The sequence below is a fragment of the Sapajus apella genome, unplaced genomic scaffold, assembly GCF_009761245.1.
Source record: "Sapajus apella isolate SASKATOON/1434 unplaced genomic scaffold, GSC_monkey_1.0 scaffold188, whole genome shotgun sequence".
NCBI classification, from domain to species: Eukaryota; Metazoa; Chordata; class Mammalia; order Primates; family Cebidae; genus Sapajus; species Sapajus apella.
In genome coordinates this window covers 1,019,141-1,046,644 of record NW_022437128.1, presented here as the reverse complement: position 1 = coordinate 1,046,644, position 27,504 = coordinate 1,019,141, and the positions used below count along the sequence as shown (strand labels likewise).

The following is a 27,504-nucleotide window of genomic DNA, read 5'->3' as shown; positions in this document are numbered from 1 at the left end:
GTGCACCATCCTGATTCCCATCCTAGCCCCCTTAGTCTCCCCACTGCCTGGCAGCTAGACAGTCATTGCCTGGCGTACCAGGGGCCTCCAGGCTTTTGTATTCGGAGCAGCTGAATGGCTCCCATTCCAAGTGGAGGGAGCCCATAACATCACCAAGAAAGACTGCAGTGGTGGGAGGGGCACAGGGAAGGGAGGGATGTGACCCAGAGAGTGGAGTGGGGGCCACCCCAGGAGGAGGGATGCAAGCTTCATGCTTCAGACTAGGGGCTCTGCAGCAGCCCCTAGGTCCAAATGCCAGCCCTGCCACTGACCAGCTACGTGACCAGGATCCAAATGCCAGCCCTGCCACTGACCAGCTACGTGACCTGGATCCAAATGCCTGCCCTGCCACTGACCAGCTACTTGACCTGGGTCCAAATGCCAGCCCTGCCACTGATCAGCTACGTGACCTTGATCCAAATGCCAGCCCTGCCACTGACCAGCTACGTGATCTGGATCCAAATGCCAGCCCTGCCACTGACCAGCTATGTGACCTGGGATAAGACATTTTAGCTGTCTGGTGCTCAGCTGTCAGCTGACAAACAGGGAGAGTAATGTTCACACTTCATACGGCTGCTGAGAGGACACCAGGGGCCAATGCTCAGGAAGTGCTTGCTCAGCTCAGCACCCAGCACCTCCACTGCCCTCCATTACCACTGGTGCACATGGGCTGTGAAGTGAGTCTCCAGGTGCCTCAACGCACTTAAAGATTAGGAAATCCAGATCAGAAAGGCAAAGTGACTCACCCAAGGGTATACAACCAGTTATGGCACAGCAAGGTGCCACCTGAGTCTCCTGCCTGCAGACATGGGGTGCTTTTCACTTTCCCCAAGATCACCGACGTCCCAGATTTTCTCAGGCAAGGCCAATTTGCAATACTCCCATCATCACTTTAGAAGATGTGGTCACTCCAGATAAACCCTCCTAAGGCAGGGCAACACGGAAATCAGGGGTGAAGAAACAGGGCAAAGAGAGTCTGGTAATAAAGGGAAGGAAATATGAAAACTAGACCCAGAGAGAATCCAGAGTGAGCACTGGGAATTTGTACAGTGCTAGAAACAGCTCCCTCTGTCCTCTGCCTCAGGTGAACAGTGCCAGCTTCGGGACTTCTGCTCAGCCAACCCATGCGTTAATGGAGGGGTGTGTCTGGCCACGTACCCCCAGATCCAGTGCCGCTGCCCACCTGGCTTCGAGGGCCACACCTGTGAACGTGATGTCAACGAGTGCTTCCAGGACCCAGGACCCTGCCCCAACGGCACCTCCTGCCATAACACACTGGGCTCCTTCCAGTGCCTCTGCCCTGTGGGACGGGAGGGTCCACGCTGTGAGCTCCGGGCAGGACCCTGTCCTCCTAGGGGCTGTTTGAACGGAGGCACTTGCCAGCTGATGCCAGGGAAAGACTCCATCTTTCACCTGTGCCTCTGCCCCCCAGGTGTGTCCTCACAGGGGCTCTCCTGCCGCCCCTCTCCCTGGGCAGGGCACAATGTCTCCCTTGGAGCCTCCTCCCCCAACTGATCCCATGACCCTGTCAGGTTTCATAGGCCTGGACTGTGAGGTGAATCCAGACAACTGTGTCAGCCACCAGTGTCAGAATGGGGGCACTTGCCAGGATGGGCTAGACACCTATACCTGCCTCTGCCCAGAAACCTGGACAGGTGAGTTGTTTAAGCCACATTCATGGCACCCGTGGCCCAGTGAGTCAGCCCCTGGCCTCCCCTACTCACAGGGCTCCCAGCTTTAGTCCTTGGCCCCTCCCCAACCCCCTGCAGGCTGGGATTGCTCCGAAGACGTGGATGAGTGTGAGGCCCAGGGTCCCCCTCGCTGCAGAAACGGGGGCACCTGCCAGAACTCTGCTGGCAGCTTTCACTGCGTGTGTGTGAGTGGCTGGGGGGGCACAGGCTGCGAGGAGAACCTGGATGACTGTATTGCTGCCACCTGTGCCCCAGGATCCACCTGCATTGACCGCGTGGGCTCCTTCTCCTGCCTCTGCCCACCTGGACGCACAGGTATGGGGACAGAGGGTATCAGGAGGTGGGAGGTAGAGATGGAGGGTGAGAGAAACACTAGGAGGGCTGCTAGGAGCTTCAAGTGGCCTCTGAGAGCCTCACCCCCTCTTGCCCCTCCAGGACTGCTGTGCCACTTGGAAGACATGTGTCTGAGCCAGCCGTGCCATGGAGAAGCCCAGTGCAGCACCAACCCGCTCACAGGCTCCACACTCTGCCTGTGTCAGCCCGGGTACTCAGGGCCCACCTGCCACCAGGACCTGGACGAGTGTGTGATGGGTGAGGTCACTCCCGCTTCAGAGCCTCTCTGAGCCTCAGACAGACCTCTGCACTGGAAACAGAAAAGGGCAGATTGCCTTTCAAAATAAAAAAGCAAACATGTTTTTCCTTGAATTTGCCCAGATTTGGCAACTCTTGCCTACATGACCCTCTCTCCAATGCTCAGCCCCTCAGTCCCCATGAATCTGGACCCTTATTTCCTCTCCATTGTAAAGACACAAGCCCCTTCCCCAATTTGGTCTCGTCTTCCACACACAGGCCCCCACATCTTCCCTGACAGTCTGACCTTTTTGCCCTTCCCGCCCTGGCCCCTGTGGACTCTCAGCTCTTCTCTCCTCCCAGCTCAGGAAGGCCCAAGTCCCTGTGAACATGGAGGCTCCTGCCTCAACACCCCTGGCTCCTTCAACTGCCTCTGTCCACCTGGCTACACGGGCTCCCGTTGTGAGACTGATTACAATGAGTGCCTCTCACAGCCCTGCCACCCAGGGAGCACCTGTCTGGACCTACTTGCCACCTTCCACTGCCTCTGCCCACCAGGTACCAGCTGGATGGGACCTTGGGTGGGGGAAACAGGGAACTATTCCTGAACTCACTAGGAATCCCCCCTAAAGTAGGGACAGCCTCAGGATGGCTGGGGTAAGTTATCGCAGGTGCTTCTGTCTCTACCCCAAGATGAAAATTCAGGGACACCCATGACCCCTCGGAGAGGGCTTGCCACAGATGGTAGTGAGGTTATGCATTTCTCTACCCTGAAGGGGCTGCCATTCATTCCATAGTCATCATAGAGACGGCACAACCTGGTCCACTGTGCACAACAGCCCAGCAAGAGAGGGCAGAAGAACAGTTCATAAACTCCGTGCTGCAGCCTGCTCAGGTCAACCCACATGTTCCCCCAATCGTAGAAAGTCTCCCATGTAGAGATTGAAGGTAATCCCTTAAAATCCCAAAAGTCCTGTGATACAGCAGGAAAAATTTGGTACAACAAGAAAAACATTGCTGCAATACTGCACCCACTTCCAGGCTAGTTTTAAGGGGGAAGAGTCATCCCAGGGAGAGAGGGACAGAGCCAACATCTAGGAGTTGAATGAAATCGGAAAAATAATAGCTGACTTTATGCCAGGTACTGCCTGAGCTTCTTACAGGCATTGTCTCATCTACTCATCACAATAACCCTATGAGGCCAGCACTGCTGCAATGCCCATATTATAACTGAAGAAACTGAGGCACAGAGAGGTTAAGTGACTTGTCCAAGGTCACCCAGCTAGCAAGTGGCAGAGCTGAAATTCAAACCAAGGGCTTCAATAATTATAACCACGACTCCATATCGCTCTCTAAACTGAGTGGCACCCAAAGATACCGGCTCAGGCCACCCCACAGACAAGCATAGAAAAATAAGAGAAAACAGTAATCCAAGGGACAAAGTTGTGGATATCAAGGAGCTTCAGAACAGACTTCCCAGGCAAGAAAAGAGAGGAATCCAGGGTCCAGAGGTTGATCCCACCTCAGTTCAGTGACAGTTCAGTTCAGTGACAGTGAAGACTAGGATGAACCCAAAGCAGCCGGCTAAATATGGGAGCAACACAGCTTCCCAGATGCCCTTCAAATTTAAGCACTTTGGGATCTCCATTCTCCCTGGCATGGAGGCCTGCCCAGGCAGGAAAAGAGGCAGGAATCATCCTCCAAGCTGATGCTCACTTGTCCTATTTGTACCTTGAAGTCCTCCAGGCTGATCAGCCCGCCCCGGTGAGTCCTGCCTCCTGCATACACAGGAATGACCCCCAAAAAGCCTTGCAGTCCTCCTGCAGGTCCTCAGCAGGTGCCCTGTTCCCTGGCCTTTCACACCTGGGAAAGAGCAGGGCCACACACTGCGAAGCAGCAGGGCCTCAGGGTTCACCTTGTTCAACCCCATGCAGACAGCACCTCAGCGGAGGACCGCCTGAGCCGGGCAAATTGGGAGCAGGGCTGATTCTAGAACACAGGTCTCCCAGGTGGACCTGTTCTGAGCCACATCCCTCATGATACCCATGTCCCCAGGCTTAGAAGGGCAGCTCTGCGAGGTGGAGACCAACGAGTGTGCCTCAGCTCCCTGCCTGAACAACGCGGACTGCCAGGACCTACTCAACGGCTTCCAGTGTATCTGCCCACCTGGTGAGTACAGATGCTGCTCCGGCCACCCTCAGACCCCGGCCTCTGAACCTGCAGAGTTCAGGCCCAGCAGTCACCCACGGCCTCTTGAAGCCCTCTCTACCCTAGCCGAGGAGTCCTCCAAATCCATCTTTGCTCCCCAAAATCTCTTCTGTTACATCCTCAAATCTTCCCTTGCTGACTCGCCCGTTCTCATCTCTGTCCTGCCAAATCACCCAAAGGTCCCTCCTTCCTGCCCCCCTGCACAGCTCTGTGTACACTCCCCACATGCTGAGGTCCCAGGCTGGTCTTGGCACTCTCATCACAAACCCAGAGACAGCTGCCCCAAGCCTTTCTTCTCCAGCCTCACCGGACACCACTCCTTCCCCTGCTGTGATAATAACTACATTTATTCACCACTTACTCTAGGCTAGCCATTTGGCTGTGTACTTTTCAGGTGTTATGTCATTCAGTCTTTTTAACAGAACCATGAGGTAGGTTCCATTATTATTCCTCTTTTACACAGAACAGGAAACTGAGGCCTAGGGGGCTGACCAGCTTGCCCTAAGTCACACAGCTGGCAGGTGGCTGAGCTTCGCCTTTTCTGCATCACTCTCTGTCGCCCCACGCCCACCTGCCCCAGGTGTCTGGGAAGCTCTGCAAGTTCACCTTTCCTGGCGAGGGAAAGGGCCATGCTGTGCTTCCCTCGATGACCTTGGCCTCCCCTCCCCACCCACTTCCGCCCCACCAGGATTCACTGGCACCCGGTGCGAGGAGGATATCGATGAGTGCAGAAGCTCTCCTTGTGCCAATGGTGGGCAGTGCCAGGACCACCCTGGAGCCTTCCACTGCAAGTGTCTCCCAGGTAAACTGGGGCGCACACTGTGGGGGATGATGGGGATAGGAGGCAGATGTCCATGCAGGTCCCTGACCTTGCTGCTGTGTCACAGGCTTTGAAGGGCCGCGCTGTCAGACAGAGGTGAATGAGTGTCTGAGTGACCCATGCCCCATTGGAGCCAGCTGCCTTGACCTCCCCGGAGCCTTCTTTTGCCTCTGCCCCTCTGGTTTCACAGGTTAGCAGGGAAGGCATTGGAAAGAACTGGCACAGTATTTTATTCCACTTGGGTTGGGGCAGAGTTCATTGGTGGGCGTTCGATGGCTGAGATGTGAGAATAGAATGAGAATGGTAACCTTTGTCGAAGGGTTGGTGGTGCAATGGAGAATGGTAACCTTTAAAGTGATTTAGTGTAAAACCTGCACAATTGTACAATCATGGGGACAAGGGCAGGGGTTACTATAGGGCCCACATGGGCCCAATGTAAATGATGTGATTGAGGCTTGGGAGCAGAGGACAAGACTCAAAGCAAAGGCATTCACTTGCTTATTTAGCAAGCACTTACTAAGTGCCTACTATGCCAGATACAGAGGCAAATTTGAGGAAAAGAGTTGCCTCTTAAAATCATGTGATTTTAAGTCTAATACAGAGAGACCAACAAGTCTCCTGTTGATTATAGCCCATGGAGGTGCTCAGAGAAAAATGTGCAGGATGTTAGAGGAGCACAAAGGACCAGCCAACCCAGACTAAAGATGGGGGAGGTGATGGCTGAGATGAGTCTTGAAAGATGAGCAGGGGCCAGGCGTGGTGGCTCATGCCTGTCATCCCAGCATTTTGGGAGGCCGAGGCAGGTGGATCACCTGAGATCAGGAGTTCAAGACCAGCCTGGCCAAAATGGTGAAACCCTGTCACTACTAAAAATACAAAAGTTAGCCGTGTGTGGTGGCACAAGCCTGTAATCCCAGCTACTTGGGAGGTTGAGACAAGAGAATCACTTGAACCCGGGAGGCGGAAGTTGCAGTGAGCAGAGGTCGCACCACACAGCACTCCAGCCTGGATAACAGAGCAAGACTCCGTCTCAAAAAAAAAAAAAAAAAAAAAAGATGAGCAAGTTTGTCTAAATATGGTGCCAGATAGCTCAAGAAAAGCACATCCCATTTAAGGAACTGTAAGAGAGCCAGAGTGAAGGGTGCAGCAAGGCAAAGCTGAGAAACGCAGCAGCTGTACAAAGTCCTGTCCTACAGGACTCCGCACATCATTCTGGGAAGTTAAACAGTGTCTTAAAGGCAATAGGGAGCCCTTGAAGGACAGGCTCATGGGGATTGAGCAAGGCATGCATAAGAAGTGGCCTTTGGGCCAGGCGCAGTGGCTCACGCCTATAATCCAAGCACTTTGGAGGCCAAGGTGGGCGGATCACCTGAGGTCGGGAGTTCAAGACCAGCCTGACCAACATGGTGAAACCCCGTCTTTATTAAAAATAATAATAATAAAAATAAATTTTAAAAAAGAGAAGTGGCCTTTGACGCATCAAGAACTTGGAGGAGCTGTTTTCTTTTTGACCCATCTCCCACCCTAGGCCAGCTCTGCGAGGTTCTCCTGTGTGCTCCCAACCTGTGCCAGCCCAAGCAGATATGTAAGGAACAGAAAGACAAGGCCAACTGCCTCTGTCCTGATGGAAGCCCTGGCTGTGCCCCACCTGAGGACAACTGCACCTGCCACCATGGGCACTGCCAGAGGTAACATCTTCCAGGCCCTCTCCATCTGTCCCCTCCTCTGGGCTCCCCTCGCTAGGACAGGAGAAGACAGCCAGTGAGGTGTAGGTCTGTGAGAAATGACCCATGGGAAAAAGGAAGGAGATGGCAAAGTTCTTAGGGCGAGACAGGGGGAGTAAGTGTTATCTGAGGAGAAGAGAGTCCACACGAAATGGGAGAAACAGGGGACCAGGGGTCAGAGCAGAAAGAAGAGCATTAAATCCCAGGTCCAATTCATCATTCATTATATCTGCTGAGGCCAAGCGCAGTGCTGATTATGGGGTCACTCCTGTAACCCCATAATTTGGGAGGCCGAGGCGGGTGAATCACCTGAGATCAACAGTTCAAGACCAGCCTGGCAAACATGGTGAAACTGCATAGCTACTAAAAATCCAAAATTAGCTGGGCATGATGGTGCACCCTGTAACCCCAGCTACTTGGGAGGCTGAAGTGGAAGGATCGCTTGAACCCAAGAGGCTGATGTTGCCGTGAGCCAAGATCGTGCCACTGCACTCCAGCCTGGACGACAAAACAAGACTCTGTCTTGGAAAAAAAAAACATCTGCTGAGCACCTACTTTGTGTGGCTACTGTTCCAGGCCCTGGAGGAACAGCACAAAGCAAAAGAGACAAAGCAACTGCTCTCATGGAGCTTTCATTCTAGTGAAGAAAGAAAGTAAGCAAGTGACAGAAATGATGTGTATATATATATATGCGCATATCTAGTTGGAGAAAATGAGCAGGTGTGGGGGAGGAAGAGGGTGGTGCTGAGAGCAAAGTCACTGAAGAAAGAGGCCAGGATCTTAGGGCCAAAAGAAGAGGAAGTCATAGGGGTCCAGGCAGTGCGGAGGGGAGCAGATGCAGTAGAAGAGAAAAACCCTCCCCTTTCTTTTTACAACCAGATCCTCATGTGTGTGTGACGTGGGTTGGACGGGGCCAGGATGTGAGACAGAGCTAGGGGGCTGTGTTTCCGCACCCTGTGCCCATGGGGGGACCTGCTACCCCCAGCTCTCTGGCTACAACTGTACCTGCCCTGCAGACTACACAGGTGAGACCCTCCCTAAACCATATCCACTCTGTGCTAGTCACCCCCTTAGTCAAGGGCAAGGCAGGTGACCATGGGCCCCGTGTCTCAGTCACCACTAAGGAGAACTGGGCTGCAGGGGACACAGGTGATGTGTGGGAGGTGGTGAGAAAGGAGGTTGATGGGAGAGAATAATAGGGTTGGGGATGAGGAAGGGAAAGAAAAGGAAAGAGGAGGAGAGTGGAGGGAGGGAAGGAGGACACCCTTTCTCAGCCCTCGCCTGTTTCCTTCAGGGCCCACCTGTAGTGAGGAGATAACAGCTTGCCACTCAGGGCCATGTCTCAATGGTGGCTCCTGCAACCCCAGCCCAGGAGGCTACTACTGCACCTGCCCTCCAAGCCACACAGGGCCCCAGTGCCAAAGCAGCACCGACTACTGCCTGTCCGGTGAGTGCTCACAGTGCCGCGAAGCTGGGGGCCACAGAGGATGGAGGAAGGGGAGAGGGGATCCTTGTACCATATCTTTTCATTTAATTGGACAGACCAGCCTGGGCAACATAACGAAACTCCATCTCTAAAGAAAAAAATTTGTTTTTAATGTTTTTTAATTAGCTGGGCACAGTAGCTGAGGCCGTAGTCCCAGGTACTCGGGAGGCTGAGGGGGGAGGATGACTTGAGCCCAGAAGGTTGAGGCTGCAGTGAGCTGTGATGGCACTACTGCCTGGGTGACAGAGCAAGACCCGATCGTATTATGTGTATATATCATATAAATAAACAAAAATTAATTGGATGGCAATGAGCTGGCATTTTGATGGGGCGGTGGTGTATGTCCTGTGTGCAGTGTGACTGAAGTCACAGGCCAGGTTACAGGCAAGGAACCCAAACCCTCACAGCCTCCTCTCTCCAGCCCCGTGCTTCAATGGGGGTACCTGTGTGAACAGGCCTGGCACCTTCTCCTGTGTCTGTGCCGTGGGCTTCCAGGGCCCGCGCTGTGAGGGAAGGATCCGCCCCAGCTGCGCAGACAGGTGAGCAGGGCACGAAGACCCCTAGAAGGGAGAAGGCCCCTCGGCCTTCCCACCCCTCCTCTCGTCTCCCCTTGGGCTCCAGCTGCCTCCCACCCCACACCCTTCGATCTGCCTTCCCTCCTGGCTCACCATCTCCCAGTGGTTGCCTCCCAACCACATCACATACCTTCCCCTTGTTTCCCAGAAGTTCTCCCTATCTTGCCGTGTCTCTGTCTTCTTCAGCCCCTGTAGGAATAGGGCGACCTGCCAGGACAGCCCTCAGGGACCCCGCTGCCTCTGCCCCACTGGCTACACCGGAGGCAGCTGCCAGGTGAGGACCATTGAAGCCAGGTGTGCTGAGGAGGGAAACCAGGGAGGGTCACCTGCTCCCAGGCCATGCAGGAGAGAATTTTGGAAGTAAGGGATTTTGAGGGGCTGGAGTGGGCAGAGGACCATCTCTGGGCTGGGAATCTGGTGCTGTGTCCTGCCTCATGCTCCCTCCCACCCTTCAGACTCTGATGGACTTATGTGCCCAGAAGCCCTGTCCACGAAATTCCCACTGCCTCCAGACTGGGCCTTCCTTCTACTGCCTGTGCCTCCAGGGATGGACTGGGCCTCTCTGCAACCTTCCACTGTCCTCCTGCCAGAAGGCTGCACTGAGCCAAGGTACCAACCCCAGCACTGACAGGAGAACAGATGAAGAAAAAACGGGTGCTCTCTCCTGTCCTGTTCCTGAGGGCATCCACACAGCCTTTGGTCAAAACAACCACCCGGAGAATCAAAACCACACAGACAAATCAGTTCTTGATTGCACAGTTCCACATCCAGACAAGGTTAACACATTCCTGTTACCACGTTTAACACAATTCTAGCAACACCAGCCAGCCCAGTCCACAGGATTCCAGTTTAACTCGACCTTGAGGGACGTGACTCAGCATGGAGCAACTCAACTCTGTCCTGATCATTGTAACCCAAGCACAGTGGGCCACGCTTAATCCAGCTACACTCAACACGTTTCACCCACCCCACTCACTTCCGTGTTACACCAGACTCTTTGTAAAAGAACACTAAGCTTCGATATGAGAAGAGCTTGGGAAAGAGACTGTGTTGGAGTTAGGGGATAGCTGATGGGAATCACAGGGAAAGAACATCAGAGGAATGCAAAACTCAGGGGACAGACTTAAGTCACATGTCCTCACCTGAGGCATCCCTTAAATTCTTTCTTGCTCGGCTGGGCACGGTGGCTCACGCCTGTAATCCCAGTACTTTGGGAGGCCATGAGGTCAGGATATCAAGACCATCCTTGCCATGGTGAAACCCTATCTCTACTAAAATACAAAATATTAGCCCGGCATGGTGGCGCACACCTGTAGTCCCAGCTACTCGGGAGGCTGAGGCAGGGGAAATCACTTGAATCCGGGAGACAGAGGTTGCAGTGAGCTGAGATCATGCCGCTGCACTCCAGCCTGGTGAAAGAGAAAGATTCCATCTCAAAAAAAAAAAAAATTCTATCTTGCTCAAGCCTTGTTTTAAGCCAAGAAAGCAGTTGCTTTAACACTCTGATAAGCTTTAGAGATATGTCTCCCATATTCTGGCAGAAAGCATGAAGTGAGAAGTAAAACTTGGTGTTCTAATTTCTTCAGTGCCAGGAGTTGTTAACTCCTTGGGCTCAGAGCGGCCTCCACCCAGGAATGTTAGTGGGCCCCAAGTTAAAGCCTCTACACCCAGAATCTGGGCCCTGAATACACCCTTCTGAATACATCCTTCCTCTCCAATTATCTTTTTTTTTTTTTTTTGAGATGGAGTTCCACTCTGTCACTCAGGCTGGAGTGCAGTGGCACGATCCTGGCCACTGCAACCTCCACCTCCTAGGTTCAAGCAGTTCTCCTGCCTCAGCGTCCTGAGCAGCTGAGATTCGTGTGCCACCACGCCCAGCTAAATTTTATTTTCTTTTTTTTTTTTTTTTTAAGACGGGTTTTCACCCTGTTGGCCAGACTGGTCTTGAACTCCTGACCTCAGTGATCCACCCATCTCGGCCTCCCAGAGTGCTAGGATTACAGGCGTGAGCCACTGCGCCCAGCCACATCCCTACTTATCTTTATATATCCCTGTTTTTCTCTCTCCCCAGGCATAGATGTCTCTTCCCTTTGCCAGAATGGAGGCCTCTGTGTCGACAGTGGCCCCTCTTATTTCTGCCACTGCCCCCCTGGATTCCAAGGCAGCCTGTGCCAGGATCATGTGAACCCATGTGAGTCCAGGCCTTGCCAGCATGGGGCCACCTGCATGGCGCAGCCCAATGGGTATCTCTGTCAGGTGAGAGGGTCTGGAGGAGAAGGGGAGGAAAGACAACGGTGGGCTGGATAGGAGATACAGTAGTGATGGGGGAAGACCCAGTGTATCCATTTCTCCTCCCTTTCCCTTTACCCCACATACCCAACTAACCACAGAGTCACACCACCTTATCTCCTGAAGTTTTCTCAAGTCTGTGCTTTCACCTCTGCCCTTTGTCCCACTGCCTGCGTCCTGACCTCTGTTGCATTCCAGGCAGAGACTTGTATTTGCCTCCTGACTACGGTCCCTGCCACCACACTGGTCCTTCCATAGGTTCAGCCTTTACCCTGCTGCCAGGGTACTCTACTGAAAATGTCCAACTGACCTGTCACTCCCCTGCTGAGCCTTCAGCAGCTGCCCACCTCTTTCAGAATGAAGTCCACAGCCTGCATGACTCAGCCCTGCCTGCCTTTCAGGCCTCAGCTCTCCCCGTCCCACCAACCTACTCTCTGCTCCAGCAACACAAAACTGAGGCAGGGGAATCGCTGACTTTCCCACATACCCCATACTGATTCTTGCCTCTCAGCCTTTATTCCTGCTATTGACACTACCTGGAACAGCCTTCCCAGCCCCTCTTCCATGGGCTGGTGCTCAGGTGGCATCTTCCCCAAGAAGATGTCCCTAACTTCTCCCCAGGCTGGGTGAGGGCCTCTTCTTCGTGGTGCAGGTCACTAAACCAGGAGAGGCAAAGCTGCCATTCAAGTCTAAGCAGCCTGATTCGTATGCTCAGAACCACAACTTTTTGGTGTGTATGGTTGCCATTTTATTTTCTTTTGTTATTGACACATAGTAATCATACATATCTATGGGGTACATGTGATATTTTTTTCTTTTTTGGAGACAGAGTCAGTCGCTCTGTCCCACTGGCTGGAGTGCAGTGGCGCAATCTTGGCTCATTGCAACCCCTGCCTCACGGTTCAAGAGATTCTCATGTCTCAGCCTCCCAAGTAGCTGGGATTACAGGCATACACCTCTATGCCTGTAACCATGCCTGGCTAATTTTTGTATTTTCAGTAGAGACAGGGTTTCGCCATGTTGGCCAGGCTGGTCTCGAACACCTGACCTCGGGCAAACTGCCCACCTTGGCCTCCCAAAGTGCTGGGACTATAGGCATGAGCCACCGCGCCTGGCCACATGTGATATTTTGATACATGTATACAATGTGTCATGATCAAATCAGAATAATTAGATTATCATCGCAAACATTTATCATTTGTGTTGAGAACATTCCAAATCTTCTCTTCTAGTTATTTCGAAATGTAAATTGTTAACTATCATCATCTTACTCTGCTACCTAACACTAGAACTTATTTCTTCTATCGACGGTAATTTTGTATCCATTAACCAACCTCTCTTCATCTCCCACTCCCTGCTAATCTTTCTAGGCTCTGGTAACCATTATTCTACTCTACTTCCTTGAGATTAAATTTTTTAGCTCCCACATATGAGTGAGGAGCAATACCAGACATACAATAGGAGGCTGATGCAAGTATCTACCTGGAACGCAAGAAAGGTCAGGGCTAACTAAGGCAGTGGGACAAAGGTGAAAGTGAGAAACACAATATTTGTCTTTCTGTGCCTGGTTTATTTCACTTAACATAATGTCCTTCAGTTTCATTCATGTTACTGAAAATGATAGATTTTCATTCTTTTTCTGGCTGAATAATATTCCATTGTGTGTATATACCACAGTTTATTTTTCCATTCATTCGTTGATGAGCACTTAGGTTGATTCCATATGTTAGCTATTGTGAACAGTGCTGCAATAAACATGGGGATGCAGATATCTCTTCAAGATACTGATTTCCTTTGGATATATAGTCAACAGTAGATTGCTTGATCATATGGTGGATCTATTTTTAGTTTTTGAGAAACTTCCATGCTTTTCTTCATACTGGCTATGTTAGTTTACATTCCCACCAATGGTGTCTGAAGGTTCCCCTTTCTCTGCATCCTTGCCAGTATCTGTTATTTTTTGTCTTTTCTTTATAATTTTCTTTTCCTTTTTTGAGACAGAGTCTTGTTCTGTTGCCCTGGCTGGAGCGCAGTGACGTGATCTCAGCCCACTGCAACCTCTGCCTCCCAGGTTCAAGCGATTCTCATGCCTCAGCCTCCCAAGTAGCAGGGATCACAGGCATGGGCCACCACGCTCAGCTAATGTTTTGTATTTTTGGTAGAGATGGGGTTTCACCACATTGGCCAGGATGGGCTTAAACTCCTGACTTCAAGTGATCCTCCCACCTCAGCCTCTGAAAGTGCTGAGATTACAGGCATGAGCCACAGCACCCAGCCCTTGTCTTTTCAATAACAGCCATTTTAACTGGTGTGAGATTATATCCACTGTGGTTTTGATTTGCATTTCCCTGATTTGCATCCATATATCTGTTGGCCATTTGCATGTCTTCTTTTGAGAAATGTCTGTTCAGAGCATTTACCCATTTTTTAAACCATATTATTTGTTGGTGGTGGTAGTGATGCTGTTTGCTATTGAGTTCCTTATATATTCTGATTATTAACCCCCTGTCAGATAGATAGTTTGCAAATATCTTCTTCTATTCTGTAGGTTGCCTCTTCACTCTTTTGATTGTTTCCTTTGCTGTACAGACACTTTTTAGCTTGATGTAATCCCATTTGTCTATTTTTGCTTTTGTTGCCTGTACTGTTAAGGTCTTATCCAAAATATTTTTGCCCAGATCAGTGCCTTAAAGCATTTCCCCAGTGATTTTTTTTAGTGGTTTCATAGTTTCCAGTTGTACATGTAAGGCTTTAATCCATTTTGTATATAATGACAGATAGAGGTTTAGTTTCTTCTGCATATGGATATCCAGTTTTTCCAGCACCACTTATTGAAGAGACTGTTCTTTTCCCCAATGTATGTATTTGGTGCCTTTGTTAAAAGTAAATTGGCTGTTAACGTGTGGACTTATTTCTGGGCTCTGCTCTCTATTCCATTCCATTCGATTGGTGTGTGTGTCTGTTTTTTATGCCAGCACCATGCTATTTTGGTTACTGTAACTTTATAGCATATTTTGAAGTTAGGTAGTGTGATGCCTCTAGCTTTGTTCTTTTTGCTGAAGATTCCTTTGGCTGTTTGGGTCTTTTACAGTTCAGATAAATTTTCGGGTTGTTTTTTCTATTTCTGTAAAGAATATCATTGGTATTTTGATAGGGATTGCATGACTCTGTAGATCACTTTGGTAAGCGCAGACATTTTAACAGTATTCATGCTTCCAATCCATGAGCACAGGATATCTTTCCATTTTTGTGTGTCCCCTTCAATGTATTTCATCAGTGTTTTATAGTTGTCATTGCAGTGTTCTTTAACTTCTTTAAATTTATTCATTTGCTTTTTTATGTTTTGTAACTATTATAAATGGGATTGCTTTCTTGACTTTTTGTTCAGATTGTTTGCTGTTACTGTGTAGAAATGCTACTACTTTTTCGACATTGATTTTGCATCCTACAGCTTTACTGAATTTGTTCAGAGCCAGTGGATTCTTTAGGTTTTTCTAAATCTAGGATTATGTCATCTGTGAACATGGGTCATTTTATTTCTTCCTTTGCAATTTGGATGCCCTTTATTTCTTTCTCTTGCCTAATTGCTTTGGCCAGGACCTTCAGTATTATGTTGAATAAAAATAGTGAAAGTGAGCATCCTTGTCTTGTTCCAGATCTTAGAGGAAAGGCTTTCAACTTTTTCCCCATTCAACATGATGTTAGCTGTGGGTTTGTTACATATGGCCTTTACTATTTTGAGATATAGAACCACAAATTTTTTTTCTTTTTTTTTTTTTTTTTTTTTTTTTTTTTTTTGAGACAGAGTCTTGCTCTGTAACCCAGGCTGGAGTGCAGTGGTGCAATCCCGGCTTACTGCAACTTTCACTTCCCGAGTTTAAGCAATTCTCCTGCGTCAGCCTCGCCAGTAGCTGGGATTACAGGTGCCTGCCACCATACTGAGCTAATTTTTTTGTGTGTGTATTTAGTAGAGATGGGGTTTTACCATGTTGGCCAGGTTGGTCTCAAACTCCTGACCTCAAGTAATCTCCCCACCTTGACCTCCCAAACTACTGGGATTATAGGCATGAGCCACCACGCCTGGCCAGAACCACAACTTTTGATAGAAGGCTTGAGGCATAACCCTTAATTTATCCTCCTTTTTCAATTTTTAATTTTATTTTTAACCTTTTATTGTGAATACTTTTAAACATAAACAAAAGCAGTATACTGATCAGAAGTAAATCTCTATGCACCCGTTACTCAGCTTTACTTCTTCTTTCATGAAGCTCCCTGCTGCTCCTTCCAACTCTCTTGACCAGTCCTTGGATTCTTTTGAATTCCCTTTTCTCTGTCTCCTTGAAGCATTCCTTCCTGGCACTCCACTCTTGCACACTCTCCTTCCTCTTGCAAGAACCCAGCATGTGGTACACATCTTGTCAGTGACCCTTCTCTTACTAGCTGAGTGGCATGAAGAAGCAGAAAATGGTTGAGAGCATTGGTTATGGAGCCACAGACCTTCACTGATTCCCAGCTCTGCCACCTATAGCTATTTGACTTATGCAGGTCACATAACCATTCAGAGACTCAACTTCCTTATGTGCAAAGTAAAAATCAAATGAAATAACCCATATAAAGTGTTGTTAGAGGGTTTTCTAGGTTATGTATATAAATCATGCAATAAATGCTAGTCATTTCTTTCCTCTGGTTGACTGAGAGCTTCAGGGAAATAGGAATGGGTTCTAACTTTCTTTGTATTCCTAGTGCCTAAAATGGTGCCTGTCACAAAGGAGGCATCCAGCAGATGCTTATGGACTAATAAACTATTAGAGAGCCTGGTGGGTATTTGGTAGGGAAGGAAGGTTTTACCAAAAATGCGCTGAGTTTGGTGGCAGTGTGTCACAGAGATTGTTTGGGACTGGGAAAGGTTGTGTGTCACTGAGCAATTGTGTCTCATGTGGAGTTGAGATAGAAGGGTTGTGACACGTGGCCATGATGGATGGTGAGTTGAGTAATGCTGTTGAGCTGGAAGGTGGGGGACTGGACAGACTATCTTGAGCTGGGTCCCTTGTAGTGCTGGGTTGGGCTCATCCACTGGTTCCCTGTCTGACTCTTTGTCTACAGTGCGCCCCAGGCTACAAGGGACAGAACTGCTCAAAGGAACCCGATGCTTGTCAGTCCCAACCCTGTCACAACCATGGAACCTGCACCCCCAAACCTGGAGGCTTCCACTGTGCCTGCCCTCCAGGCTTCGTGGGGCTACGCTGTGAGGGAGACGTGGACGAGTGTCTGGACCAGCCCTGCCACCCCACAGGCACTGCAGCCTGCCACTCTCTGGCCAATGCCTTCTACTGCCAGTGTCTGCCTGGACACACAGGTGAGGCCCCGAGACAGGGGCACAAGCGTGACGATGGAGAGCCAGATAGTCTCCACCCATGTGGCAGCCATCGCTGGTCCGTCCCCTGCCTCCACGCCCTCCCCCACCCAGAAAAGATCCCCAGGATCCCTTGGCCTGCATATCTAGCCCTGGGCCAACAGCCAGGAATGAGCTAGGACAGAGGCAGTGACTGATGCAGTGTGTGGCATCTAATCTCCCCTCCAATTACAGGCCAGTGGTGTGAAGTGGAGATAGACCCCTGCCACAGCCAGCCCTGCTTTCACGGAGGGACCTGTGAGGCCACAGCAGGATCACCCCTAGGTTTCATATGCCAATGCCCCAAGGCAAGTGACCACAAATCTGCCTTCTCTATTGCCCCCTATACTAACAAAGAACAAGAATACCTCCGTTGGAATCCCAGAAGGGACTGTGGGGGAGCACCGATGTAGAAATTATTGGAAAAAGCCAGTAAGTTTACAGTGGCAAGTGTCTCTCAGAAGCAGTCAGAGGAAAGGCAGGATCAGTTGATAGCATGAATGGAATTTTCAGAAATCAAAGGTGTTGCCTAAGGGAAGGTCTGGAGCTCCCCAAGATCAAGCTGCATGGTGGGTCGCCTTGTATAGGTTATTTTATGTATGTGTATGTGTGTGTATTTATGGACCTCAGATGCATGGAATTAGATTAATCCTAAGATTTAGTTAATGATATGCTGACATTGGTTTATGCCTAGTCGTCTTTTCTTGTATTGTTCTAACAATGTAACACCCATGAACCTAACCCAAGAATTTTGATATTAATAATAACTTACATCTACTTATGTCCTCTTCCTCGATCCTGTTCCCTCTCCAAAGGAAGAGGAAGGCATATGATCCTATTTCTAAGGAGTAAGATAATAATATCATAGCTGGCCTGGAGCAGTGGCTCATGCCTGTAATCCCAGCACTTTGGGATGCCAAGTCCGGCAGATCACCTGAGGTCAGGAGTTCAAGACCAGCCTGCCCAACATGGTGAAACCCCATCTACTAAAAATACAAAATTAGCCAGGCATGGTGGCGCATGCCTGTAAGCCCTGCTGCTTGGGAGGCTAAGGCAGGAGAATCGCTTGAACCCGGAAGGCAGAGGTTGTGGTGAGCTGAGATTGCGCCATTGCACTCCAGCCTGGGCAACAAGAGCAAAACTCCATCTCAAATAATAATAATAATATAGCATTCCATTAGCTGTTTAGTCTTCTAGGACATGCACTGTGATGCCACAGTCCATCAAGTTCTTGCACACAGTTGCGGTTCATCCATTTTCACTACAATGTAATATGTCATTGTGTGAAATTACCATGGGACATGGTTTCAACATCCACAAAATGTTTAACTTCATACTCTCTGAGGCCCCTTTTAGACATGAGAATCTAAGACCCTCTTGGGTCTTAACCCAAGACTTTGCTTGATGGGGAGTGGGAAGAATAATGCAAGTTCCTTCTCCAAAATCTCCCCTCCCCTCCACAGGGTTTTGAAGGCCCCACCTGCAGCCACAGGGCCCCTTCCTGCGGTCCCCATCACTGCCACCACGGAGGCCTGTGTCTGCCTTCCCCTACGCCAGGCTTCCCACCACGCTGTGCCTGCCTCAGTGGCTATGGGGGTCCTGACTGCCTGACCCCACCAGCTCCTAAAGGCTGTGGCCCTCCCTCCCCATGCCTATACAATGGCAGCTGCACAGAGACCATGGGCTTGGGGGGCCCAGGCTTTCGATGCTCCTGCCCTCACAGCTCTCCAGGGCCCCGGTGTCAGAAGCCCGGAGCCAAGGGGTGTGAGGGCAGAAGTGGAGATGGGGCCTGTGATGCTGGCTGCAGTGGCCCAGGAGGAAACTGGGATGGAGGAGACTGCTCTCTAGGGGTCCCAGACCCCTGGAAGGGCTGCCCCTCCCACTCTCGGTGCTGGCTTCTCTTCCGGGATGGGCAGTGCCACCCACAGTGTGACTCTGAAGAGTGTCTGTTTGATGGCTACGACTGTGAGACTCCTCCAGCCTGCACGTGAGCCTGAAACCCACTGGAGCCAGGGAAGGAGAGGGGTGGGTGAGAGGAGGAGGAAGGACATAGATGGCTTTGAGTTAGTGTGGCCACAGCTCAGGCTCCAGGGAGTTTCCACCCTAATAACCATTGCTAAATAGGGGTCAAAGACTCTGGACTCCAACCTAGGGTAATGGGGTGGCATCAATATTTAATGCGGGGCGTGGCCTTTGGGATCCTCTCTGAGAGCTGTGGGAACTCAGGCCTCAAGCCTCCCTCTCTAAGCCTTAATGCCATGGAGTATTTCCCCTAGCAGTCAGCATTCAACGGAAAAGGGCGTCAGACTCTCCTTCAGAAACAGAGGAGAGCTTGGGAGAGGACAGAGAGGAGACAGTCTAGGAAGACAGGGGTATTAGCAGACATTGGGGTATCTGGACTACCATCCAGGACTTGGCTAAGTTCATTGCTCCACAGCTGCCCCCACTTAGCAACCAAAGCCCTAGAGGCCACAAAACATGGGGAATTCTCTCTAGGGTGAAGAAAAGAGTCAGGTTTTATGGAGGTCCTGAGTCCCCCTCTCCTCACTCCACAGTCCAGCCTATGACCAGTACTGCCATGATCACTTCCACAACGGACACTGTGAGAAAGGCTGCAACACTGCAGCATGTGGCTGGGATGGAGGTGACTGCAGGCCTGAAGATGGAGACCCAGAGTGGGGGCCTTCCCTGGCCCTGCTGGTGGTACTGAGCCCCCCAGCCCTAGACCAGCAACTGTTTGCCCTGGCCCGGGGGCTGTCCCTGACTCTGAGGGTGGGGCTCTGGGTGAGGAAGGATCGTGATGGCAGGGACATGGTGTACCCCTATCCTGGGGCCCGAGCTGAAGAGGCACTAGGAGGAACTCGAGACCCCTCCAATCAGGAGAGAGCAGCCCCTCAAATGCAGCCCCTGGGCAAGGAGACCGACTCTCTCAGTGCTGGGTAAGAAGCTGGGTGGAGGGAAGGACCAGACACCGGTTTTGATTAAGAGGGCAGAGGGAGGGAAGAGAGCCAGGGACCAACACAGGGGTCTCTGACGTGCCTGTCCTACAGGTTTGTGGTGGTAATGGGAGTGGATTTATCCCGCTGTGGCCCTGACCACCCGGCATCCCACTGTCCCTGGGACCCTGGGCTTCTACTCCGCTTCCTTGCTGCGATGGCTGCAGTGGGAGCCCTGGAGCCCCTGCTGCCTGGACCCCTGCTGGCTGCCCACCCTCATGCAGGTACCAGTAGGTGACCCCTTGCCACTTTCTCTGACTTCTGTTCCCAGGCCAGCTCTCATGCTAGCAACAGGCAATGGAGGCTAAATGAAACAGGACAGCTGAGACTGAAAATGTTCTTTGTAGCCAGGTGCAGTGGCGCATGCCTGTAGACCCAGCTACTCGGGAGGCTGAGGCTGGAGGATCTCTTGAGTCCAGGAGTTCTGGGCTGTAGTGCGCTACGCCGATCGGGTGTCCACACTAAGTTCAGCATCAATATGGTGACCTCCCGGAGCGGGGGGTCACCAGGTTGCCTAAGGAGGGGTGAACCAGCCCAGGTCGGAAACAGAGCAGGTCAAAATTCCCGTGCTGATCAGTAGTGGGATCGTGCCTGTGAATAGCCACTGCACTCCAGCCTGGGCAACATAGCGAGACCCCCTCTCTAAAAAAAAAAAAAGAAAATGTTCTTTGCAGGGACTTACTTTCCCTAACCTCACTTTCTCTAACTGAATCTCCCGCTGGCCCATTTATTCTACAGTCTAAGTACATTATCCTAACCTCTGTTATAGCCCTCCAACAAAGGGCTGCTTTATCTTCTCTACCAGACTGAGAATATCTAATCGTCTTGGTATCAGATAACTCATACTACATGAAATAATAACTGTTATATCATACTTACTCTGTGCCTTACTCCAAGCATTTTACATCGTTACCTCATTTAATCCTCCCCACAACCCCATTAGGGACATACTACTGGTTGAGTATCCCTTATCTGAAATGCTTGAGAACAAAAGTGTTTCAGATTTTGGACTTGTTTATTTTGGAATATTTGCATTATACTTACCAGTTCAGCATCCTTAATACAACATCCAAATGTACAATGAGCATTTCCTTTGAGCATCACGTTGGTGCTCTAAAAGTTTCAGACTTTGGAACATTTCAAATTTTGGATTGGGATTATGGATATTCAACCTGTTTTTCTGTGTGTTTGTTGAGACAGTCTCACTCTGTCACCCACACTGGAGAACAGTGGTGCCATCTCGGCTCACTGCAACCTCCACCTCCTGGGTTTAAGTGATTCTCATGCCTCAAACTCCCAAGTAGCTGGAATTACAGGGGCATGCCACCACACCCTGCTAATTTTTGTTGTATTTTTAGTCCAGACAGGGTTTCGTCACTTTGACCAGGCTGGTCTTGAACTCCTGGCCTCATATGATCCACCTACCTCAGCCTCCCAAAGTGCTGGGATTACAGGCATGAGCCACCGTGCCCAGCCTCAACCTATATCATCATCCCCATTTTGCAGATAAGGAAACCAACGCAAAGACAGGCTGCCAAGCTTGTTAAAAGGTCTCCCAATAGTAATCAGTCTCACCAGGAGTGGCCTCTCTTTGTGACTCTGTCTCTTCCACCAGCGACCCCTGCCAACCAGCTTCCCTGGCCTGTGCTGTGCTCCCCAGTGGCTGGGGTGCTTCTCCTGGCCCTAGGGGCTCTTCTCGTCCTCCAGCTCATCCGGCGTCGACGCCGAGAGCATGGAGCTCTCTGGCTGCCCCCGGGTTTCACTCGACGGCCTCGGACTCAGTCAGCTCCCCACCGACGCCGGCCCCCACTGGGCGAGGACAGCATTGGTCTCAAGTGAGAATGAGGAGAAACAGGTTCAGGAAGGGGAGTCTCTCCTATGGCGAGATTTACAATCAGAAGAGCTAAGAAATACTACTGCGGAAGTCAAAAATAGGGGAAGGAGAGAGGGGTGGGAAGCCTGCTGGAAATCTTGGAGACCCTGATGGTCATAATTTCATGTAACTTCTACCCATCCATTCCCTTTCAGGACGCTGAAGCCAGAGGCAGAAGTTGATGAGGATGGAGTTGTGATGTGCTCAGGCCCTGAGGAGGGAGAGGAGGTGGGCCAGGTGAAAGGGCTGGGGCAAGAATGGTCTGGAGGTGATGGAAGGGATGAAAGGGCAAATTAACCTTCACTGATCCTTGCTCTTACCCCAAGGCTGAAGAAACAGGCCCACCCTCCAAGTGCCAGCTCTGGCCTCTGAGTGGTGGCTGTGGGGAACTCCCTCAGGCAGCCATGCTAACTCCTCCCCAGGAATCCGAGATGGAAGCCCCTGACCTGGACACCCGTGGACCTGGTATGTGAGTCAACCTAGATCAAGACAAAAAAAAAAAAAAAGGGCCTTCGACTCAGAGTCCTTCAATATCAGAACTAGAGGAACTAATTTTAGACTGAGTGCTTTAGAACAGTGATTCTCAAAGTGTGGTTCTCAGACAGCAGAATCAGCATCACCTGGGAATTTGTTAGAAATGCAAATTCTTGGGGTCCACTATAGAGCTACTGACTCAGGAATTCAAGATGTTAGGCAATCTGTTTCAATAAGCCCTTCCGGTGAATCTGATCCAGACTCGTTTAAGAAAACCACTGCCCTGGAATGTCAGATAATTAAGCTGCAGTTTCCTTTTACAGAGGAGGAAAACTGAAGTCAGAGTAAAGTAGAAAAATCACTTGATTTAAAGCCTCACAAAGAGCCAGAACTTAGCTTCCCGGCACCTCAGGTTTTGATTCTCTCTGAGCTTCCATGTCCCCTCCTCCTTGTTGGGACCTTTAGATTGACCCATTACTCATGTCTTGCCCACAGATGGGGTGACACCCCTGATGTCAGCAGTTTGCTGTGGCGAAGTAGAGTCCAGGACCTTCCAAGGGGCATGGTTGGGATGTCCTGAGCCCTGGGAACCTCTGCTGGATGGAGGGGCCTGTCCCCAGGCTCACACAGTGGGCACTGGGGAGACCCCCCTGCACCTGGCTGCCCGATTCTCCCGGCCAACCGCTGCCCGCCGCCTCCTTGAGGCTGGAGCCAATCCCAACCAGCCAGACCGGGCAGGGCGCACACCCCTTCATGCTGCTGTGGCTGCTGATGCTCGGGAGGTCTGCCAGGTTAGCACACACTAAGGTTGCTACAGGGAATGGGACGAGCCTACAAGTCAAGCTGGGCAGAAGCATCCCCTAGGGTTTGACAAAGAGGAAATTGGTGTGATTGGGAACCTAAAAGTGAAACAGCGGAGGACGGCTGAATATGGATTGCGAATGGAGTTGAAAGGAACTTGAGTTGGCAGTCCAGGGCACCCCAGGGGTCACTGGCCCTCTGTCTCCCCAGCTTCTGCTCCGTAGCAGACAAACTGCAGTGGACGCTCGCACAGAGGACGGGACCACACCCTTGATGCTGGCTGCCAGACTGGCGGTGGAAGACCTAGTTGAAGAACTCATTGCAGCCCAAGCAGACGTGGGGGCCAGAGATAAATGGGGTATGTAGAGGAAGGGGTGATTTGTGCTATAAAGAAGTTGAGCAGATAGGGTGTGAGATGGCGTGCAAAATATAGGTGCAGCGGAGGGGCATTCCCTCTCATCCTGCTGTTATGGTGGTCAATCTGCGAAGCGGTGTTAGTACCGGCCGCCAGGGTTTCCCCCCCATCTCCCACTCTCTACAACACACTCGCCCTCTGCTCCAGCTTACTAGGGAACTGGCATGGGAGTGAGTGTCTGTGGGAAGGGGGCGGAATCTCGTGGGGGCAGTTGGTCTCCCGGTCTCACCAACCCCAGAACAATGCCCCATTGTCCCGCCCGCGCGCTGGTGACGTCACTAAGGCACCACTTCCTGCAGGCCGACGGTCCCCAGGGCAACGCTTCCCCCCTTTGAGGGACCAGCCGGCCCAAATAGCCCTTCCCCCAAGGCCAGAACCCGTGGGAAACCGGAACCGTGGCGTCTGGCCCCCAACCGCGGTAACATCCTCCCACGTTGTCCCCTAGGGAAAACCGCACTGCACTGGGCTGCTGCCGTGAACAACGCCCGAGCCGCCCGCTCGCTTCTCCAGGCCGGAGCCGATAAAGACGCCCAGGACAGCAGGGTTAGATGGGACAGCGGGCTTCCCACAAAACGGTCGGGAGCAGGAGAGATGCAAAGTGCAGTAACCACACAAAGCCTGAAGGGAAAGGTGCCAGTGGTCCCGTAGGTGAAGGCAGAAAGGCCCAGTCCTGTGGGCCCGGCCTTTCCTGATCTCGCCCCTGGCTCTTTCCTCCTGTGCAGGAGCAGACGCCGCTGTTTCTGGCGGCACGCGAAGGAGCAGTGGAAGTAGCCCAGCTCCTGCTAGGGCTGGGGGCAGCCCGAGAGCTGAGAGACCAGGCTGCATTAACGCCCGCGGACGTCGCTCGCCAACGTAACCACTGGGATCTGCTGACGTTGCTGGAAGGGGCGGGGCCACTAGAGGCGCGACACAAAGCCACGCCGGCCCGCGAGGCCGGGCCCTCCCCGCGCGCACGAACGGCGTCAGGAAGCGTGCCCCCGCATGGGGGCGGGGCTCTGCCGCGCTGCCGGACGCTGTCTGCGGGAGGGGGCCAGCGTCGGGGAGGAGCTTGTCTGCAGGCTCGGACTTGGTCCGTGGACTTGGCTGCGCGGGGAGGCGGGGCCTATTCTCATTGCCGGAGCCTCTCAGGAGGAGGAGCAGGAGGAGGCCCGCCCCCTCGCGGCCGTAGGTTTTCTGCAGGCATGCGCGGGCCTCGGCCCAACCCAGCGATAATGCGAGGAAGATTCGGAGTGGCTGCCGGGCGCGGAGGCAGGGTCTCAGCGGATGACTGGCCCTGTGATTGGGTGGCCCTGAGACCTTGCGGTTCCGCCTCCAACATTCCGATCCCGCCTCCTTGCCTCACTCCGTCCCCGGAGCGGGGATCCCCTCAAGTTGACTGCGGTCCCCCAGCCCACCAGGAAATGCCCATAAACCCAGGAGGAGAGGGTAAAAAATAGAAGAGTACATCGTAGGGAAGAATTCCAAAAATGGTTACCCATTAAAAGGCAGGCTGGAAGGCCCTCCTGGTTTTAAGATGAAGCCCCAAAAAATGAAGGGTTGTGAGTTTAGTTTCTCTCCTAAAATGAATTTATGCCCCCACCAGAGCAGGCATCTTCCACGTGGAGAAGCTGCAGCTCTGGAAAGAGGCTTTAATATGCTAGGATGAGGCAGGCCCAGTCCTCCTCCAGAAAATGAGGCCACAGGAGGGCAGAATGGAGGGGAAATACTCCTAAACTGGAACCAAAAACTGGAGGCAGATAAGATGTAAGATGTTCTTTCCTACATATGGTTCCAAAGGGAGCCTCTATCATCCATTGTCCCCACTGCCCACAAATGGCTTATATTTATTGTGCACCTACTATGTGCCAGGCACTGTAGATGCTGAAAAGTGGCCAAGGGCCAGCCCAGCTTATGACTCCTTGCATTCCCTCCCCACACAACAAAGAAACTCCACTGCAGGGATGAAGCGCTTCTAGCCACTGCAATCGCTATTTAAGAACCCTAAATCTGTCACCCATAATAAAGCCAGTTTGAAGTGTTACCTTTTTTTGGAGGAGTTGGGGAGAATGGGAAAAAAGATGGGAGTGACTACATAGTGTCAGCATTTTGTGCGTTAGGCTCAACATTTGGATTGGATGAAGGCTGTAAATATAGTTTAAAAGCAAGAATATTTAGGGGCCCTATGAAAATTTAAGATATTACCTGAAAGCAAGAGTCTAGTAGCTAAGGGAGAACCTACACACATGCTAGGCCGGGGGTCCCCAACCCCTGAGCCGCAGACTGGTACTGGTCCATGGCCTCTTGGGAACTGGGCCACACAGCAGGTGAGCGAGCATTACCCCCTGAGTGCCACCTCCTGTCAGATCAGCATAAGCAGCAGATTCTCATAGGAGCTCGAACCCTATTGTGAACTGCACATAGAGGAATCTACCTTTCTCACTTCTTATGAGAATCTAATGCCTAATGATCTGAGGTGGAACAGTTCCATCTGAAACCAGTCCCCCATCCCCACAGACCATGGCATAATTGTCTACCATAAAACTCTTCCCTGGTTCCAAAAAAGTAGCAGACTGCTACACTAGATGATGAACACACTTTCTCCCTCATCCTAGGGCTTTTATTTATGGCCACTTAGGGAGATTCCTAAGGCCTCAAGAGTGTGTCTTAAAAAATCTTTGTCGGCCTGGTGTGGTGGCTCACACCTGTAATCCCAGCACTTTGGGAGGCTGAGGGGGGCAGATCATGAGGTCAGGAGATCAAGACCATCCTGGCCAACATGGTGAAACCCATCTCTACTAAAAATACAAAAAAATTAGCTGGGTGTGGTGGCACACGCCTGTAGTCCCAGCTACTTGGGAGGCTGAGGCAAGAGAACTGCTTGAACCCAGGAGGTGGAGATTGCAGTGAGCCAAGATCACACTACTGCACTACAGGATGGGTCACCGTGCAAGACTGAATCTCAACGAAAAAAGAAACTTTGTCCACCTTGCAGGAATATGTTGATAGGTTTGAAACATGGAGTCAAGAGGCATTTTGAAACCAAAAAATATCTACAATTTATTGAGTATTCACTATGCATCGGCCAGGCACAGTGGCTCATGCCTGTAGTCCCAGCACTTTGGGAAGTCAAGGCGAGCAGATCACGAGGTCAGGAGTTCAAGACCAGCCTGGCCAACATGGTGAAACCGAGTCTCTACTAAAAATACAAAAATTAGCTGGGCATGGTGATGCACGCCTGTAATCCCAGCTACTCGGGAGGCTGAGGCAGGAGAATTGCTTGAACCAGAGCCCAGAAAGCGGAGGCTGAGGTGAGCCGAGATCGCACCACTGCACTCCAGACTGGGCTACGAGCGAGACTCCATCTCAAAAACACAAAACCAAAAAACAAACACTATGCATCAATTCTTCTATGAAGTAGGTGCTATTAAAACCCTATTTCACTCTTGCAGAAATTGAGGTACAGAGATCTGCCTAAGATTGCAAGGGAGTAAGTGGCAGGATCTCTCTTTTTTTTTTTTAAAAAAAAGATGGGGGTTTCACCATTATGGCCAGGTTGGTTTTGAACTCCTGACCTCAGGTGATCCACCCACCTAGGCCTCCCAAAGTGCTAGGATTACAGGCGTGAGCCACCACACCCAGCCAATATCTCTTCATCACAGTTCATGTTCTAAATCAGTCAGCTATAAACTTCCTAACATGACAGGTTTCCATTTAGACATGCCAAATGGTTGTCTGTCCTGCACCCTCCTTGATGCCAACCAGTCTGATTAGCATTGATCAATGACCAAGCCAGAGAAGTGGTCCTCTCCCTTTTCCATTTCATTTCTTTCTTTTTCTGAAACAGGGTCTTGTCTGTTGCCCAGGCTATAGTGCAGTGACACAAACAGCTTACTGCAGCCACAACTTCCTAGGCTCTAGCAATCTTCCCACCTCAGCCTCTGGTTTTTCCGTATCTATAGCTCTTATCTGTGACCAACATAAAGCCTTCCCCTGCCCCTTGTCTGCACTAAACTCCCAAGTTTCCAAAATGAACCCTGCCCTGTACTCTCACATTTGGTGCACATCTTGTCTCCTGAATAGACTGTATTTTATTTTTATTTATTTTTTTTTTTTTGAGATGGAGTCTTGCTCTGTCACACAGGCTAGAGTGCAGTGGCGCGATCTCGCCACTG

General features: G+C 51.1%; 1 protein-coding gene and 1 long non-coding RNA gene across 10 annotated transcripts in view; one reads left to right on the top strand and one right to left on the bottom strand.

The window, feature by feature from the left end:
- LOC116543448 overlaps nt 1-27,504 on the bottom strand; it is a 117,635-nt gene that overhangs the window by 85,571 nt on the left and 4,560 nt on the right. The window lies entirely within an intron of this gene.
- Nucleotides 1-27,504, top strand: part of NOTCH4 (notch receptor 4) — a 32,191-nt gene that overhangs the window by 2,001 nt on the left and 2,686 nt on the right. For 3 of the 9 annotated variants that reach the window (XM_032268960.1, XM_032268962.1, XM_032268963.1), the window contains exons 4-30: nt 1,124-1,471; nt 1,572-1,694; nt 1,809-2,045; nt 2,166-2,321; nt 2,664-2,858; nt 4,356-4,469; nt 5,197-5,310; nt 5,396-5,518; nt 6,857-7,016; nt 7,932-8,077; nt 8,347-8,499; nt 8,960-9,077; nt 9,300-9,387; nt 9,569-9,722; nt 11,185-11,369; nt 16,506-16,758; nt 16,990-17,102; nt 18,258-18,781; nt 19,350-19,733; nt 19,845-20,014; nt 21,406-21,625; nt 21,819-21,900; nt 21,990-22,128; nt 22,633-22,928; nt 23,149-23,296; nt 23,799-23,896; nt 24,076-24,778. In XM_032268960.1, coding sequence (XP_032124851.1) covers nt 1,124-1,471; nt 1,572-1,694; nt 1,809-2,045; nt 2,166-2,321; nt 2,664-2,858; nt 4,356-4,469; nt 5,197-5,310; nt 5,396-5,518; nt 6,857-7,016; nt 7,932-8,077; nt 8,347-8,499; nt 8,960-9,077; nt 9,300-9,387; nt 9,569-9,722; nt 11,185-11,369; nt 16,506-16,758; nt 16,990-17,102; nt 18,258-18,781; nt 19,350-19,733; nt 19,845-20,014; nt 21,406-21,625; nt 21,819-21,900; nt 21,990-22,128; nt 22,633-22,928; nt 23,149-23,296; nt 23,799-23,896; nt 24,076-24,778 — 5,544 coding nt within the window. Of the gene's footprint in view, nt 1-1,123; nt 1,472-1,571; nt 1,695-1,808; nt 2,046-2,165; nt 2,322-2,663; nt 2,859-4,355; nt 4,470-5,196; nt 5,311-5,395; nt 5,519-6,856; nt 7,017-7,931; nt 8,078-8,346; nt 8,500-8,945; nt 9,078-9,299; nt 9,388-9,568; nt 9,723-11,184; nt 11,370-16,505; nt 16,759-16,989; nt 17,103-18,257; nt 18,782-19,349; nt 19,734-19,844; nt 20,015-21,405; nt 21,626-21,818; nt 21,901-21,989; nt 22,129-22,632; nt 22,929-23,148; nt 23,297-23,798; nt 23,897-24,075; nt 25,374-27,504 lie in introns of those variants that run through there. The other 6 variants (XM_032268961.1, XM_032268964.1, XM_032268966.1 and 3 more) reach the window with 6 other exon arrangements.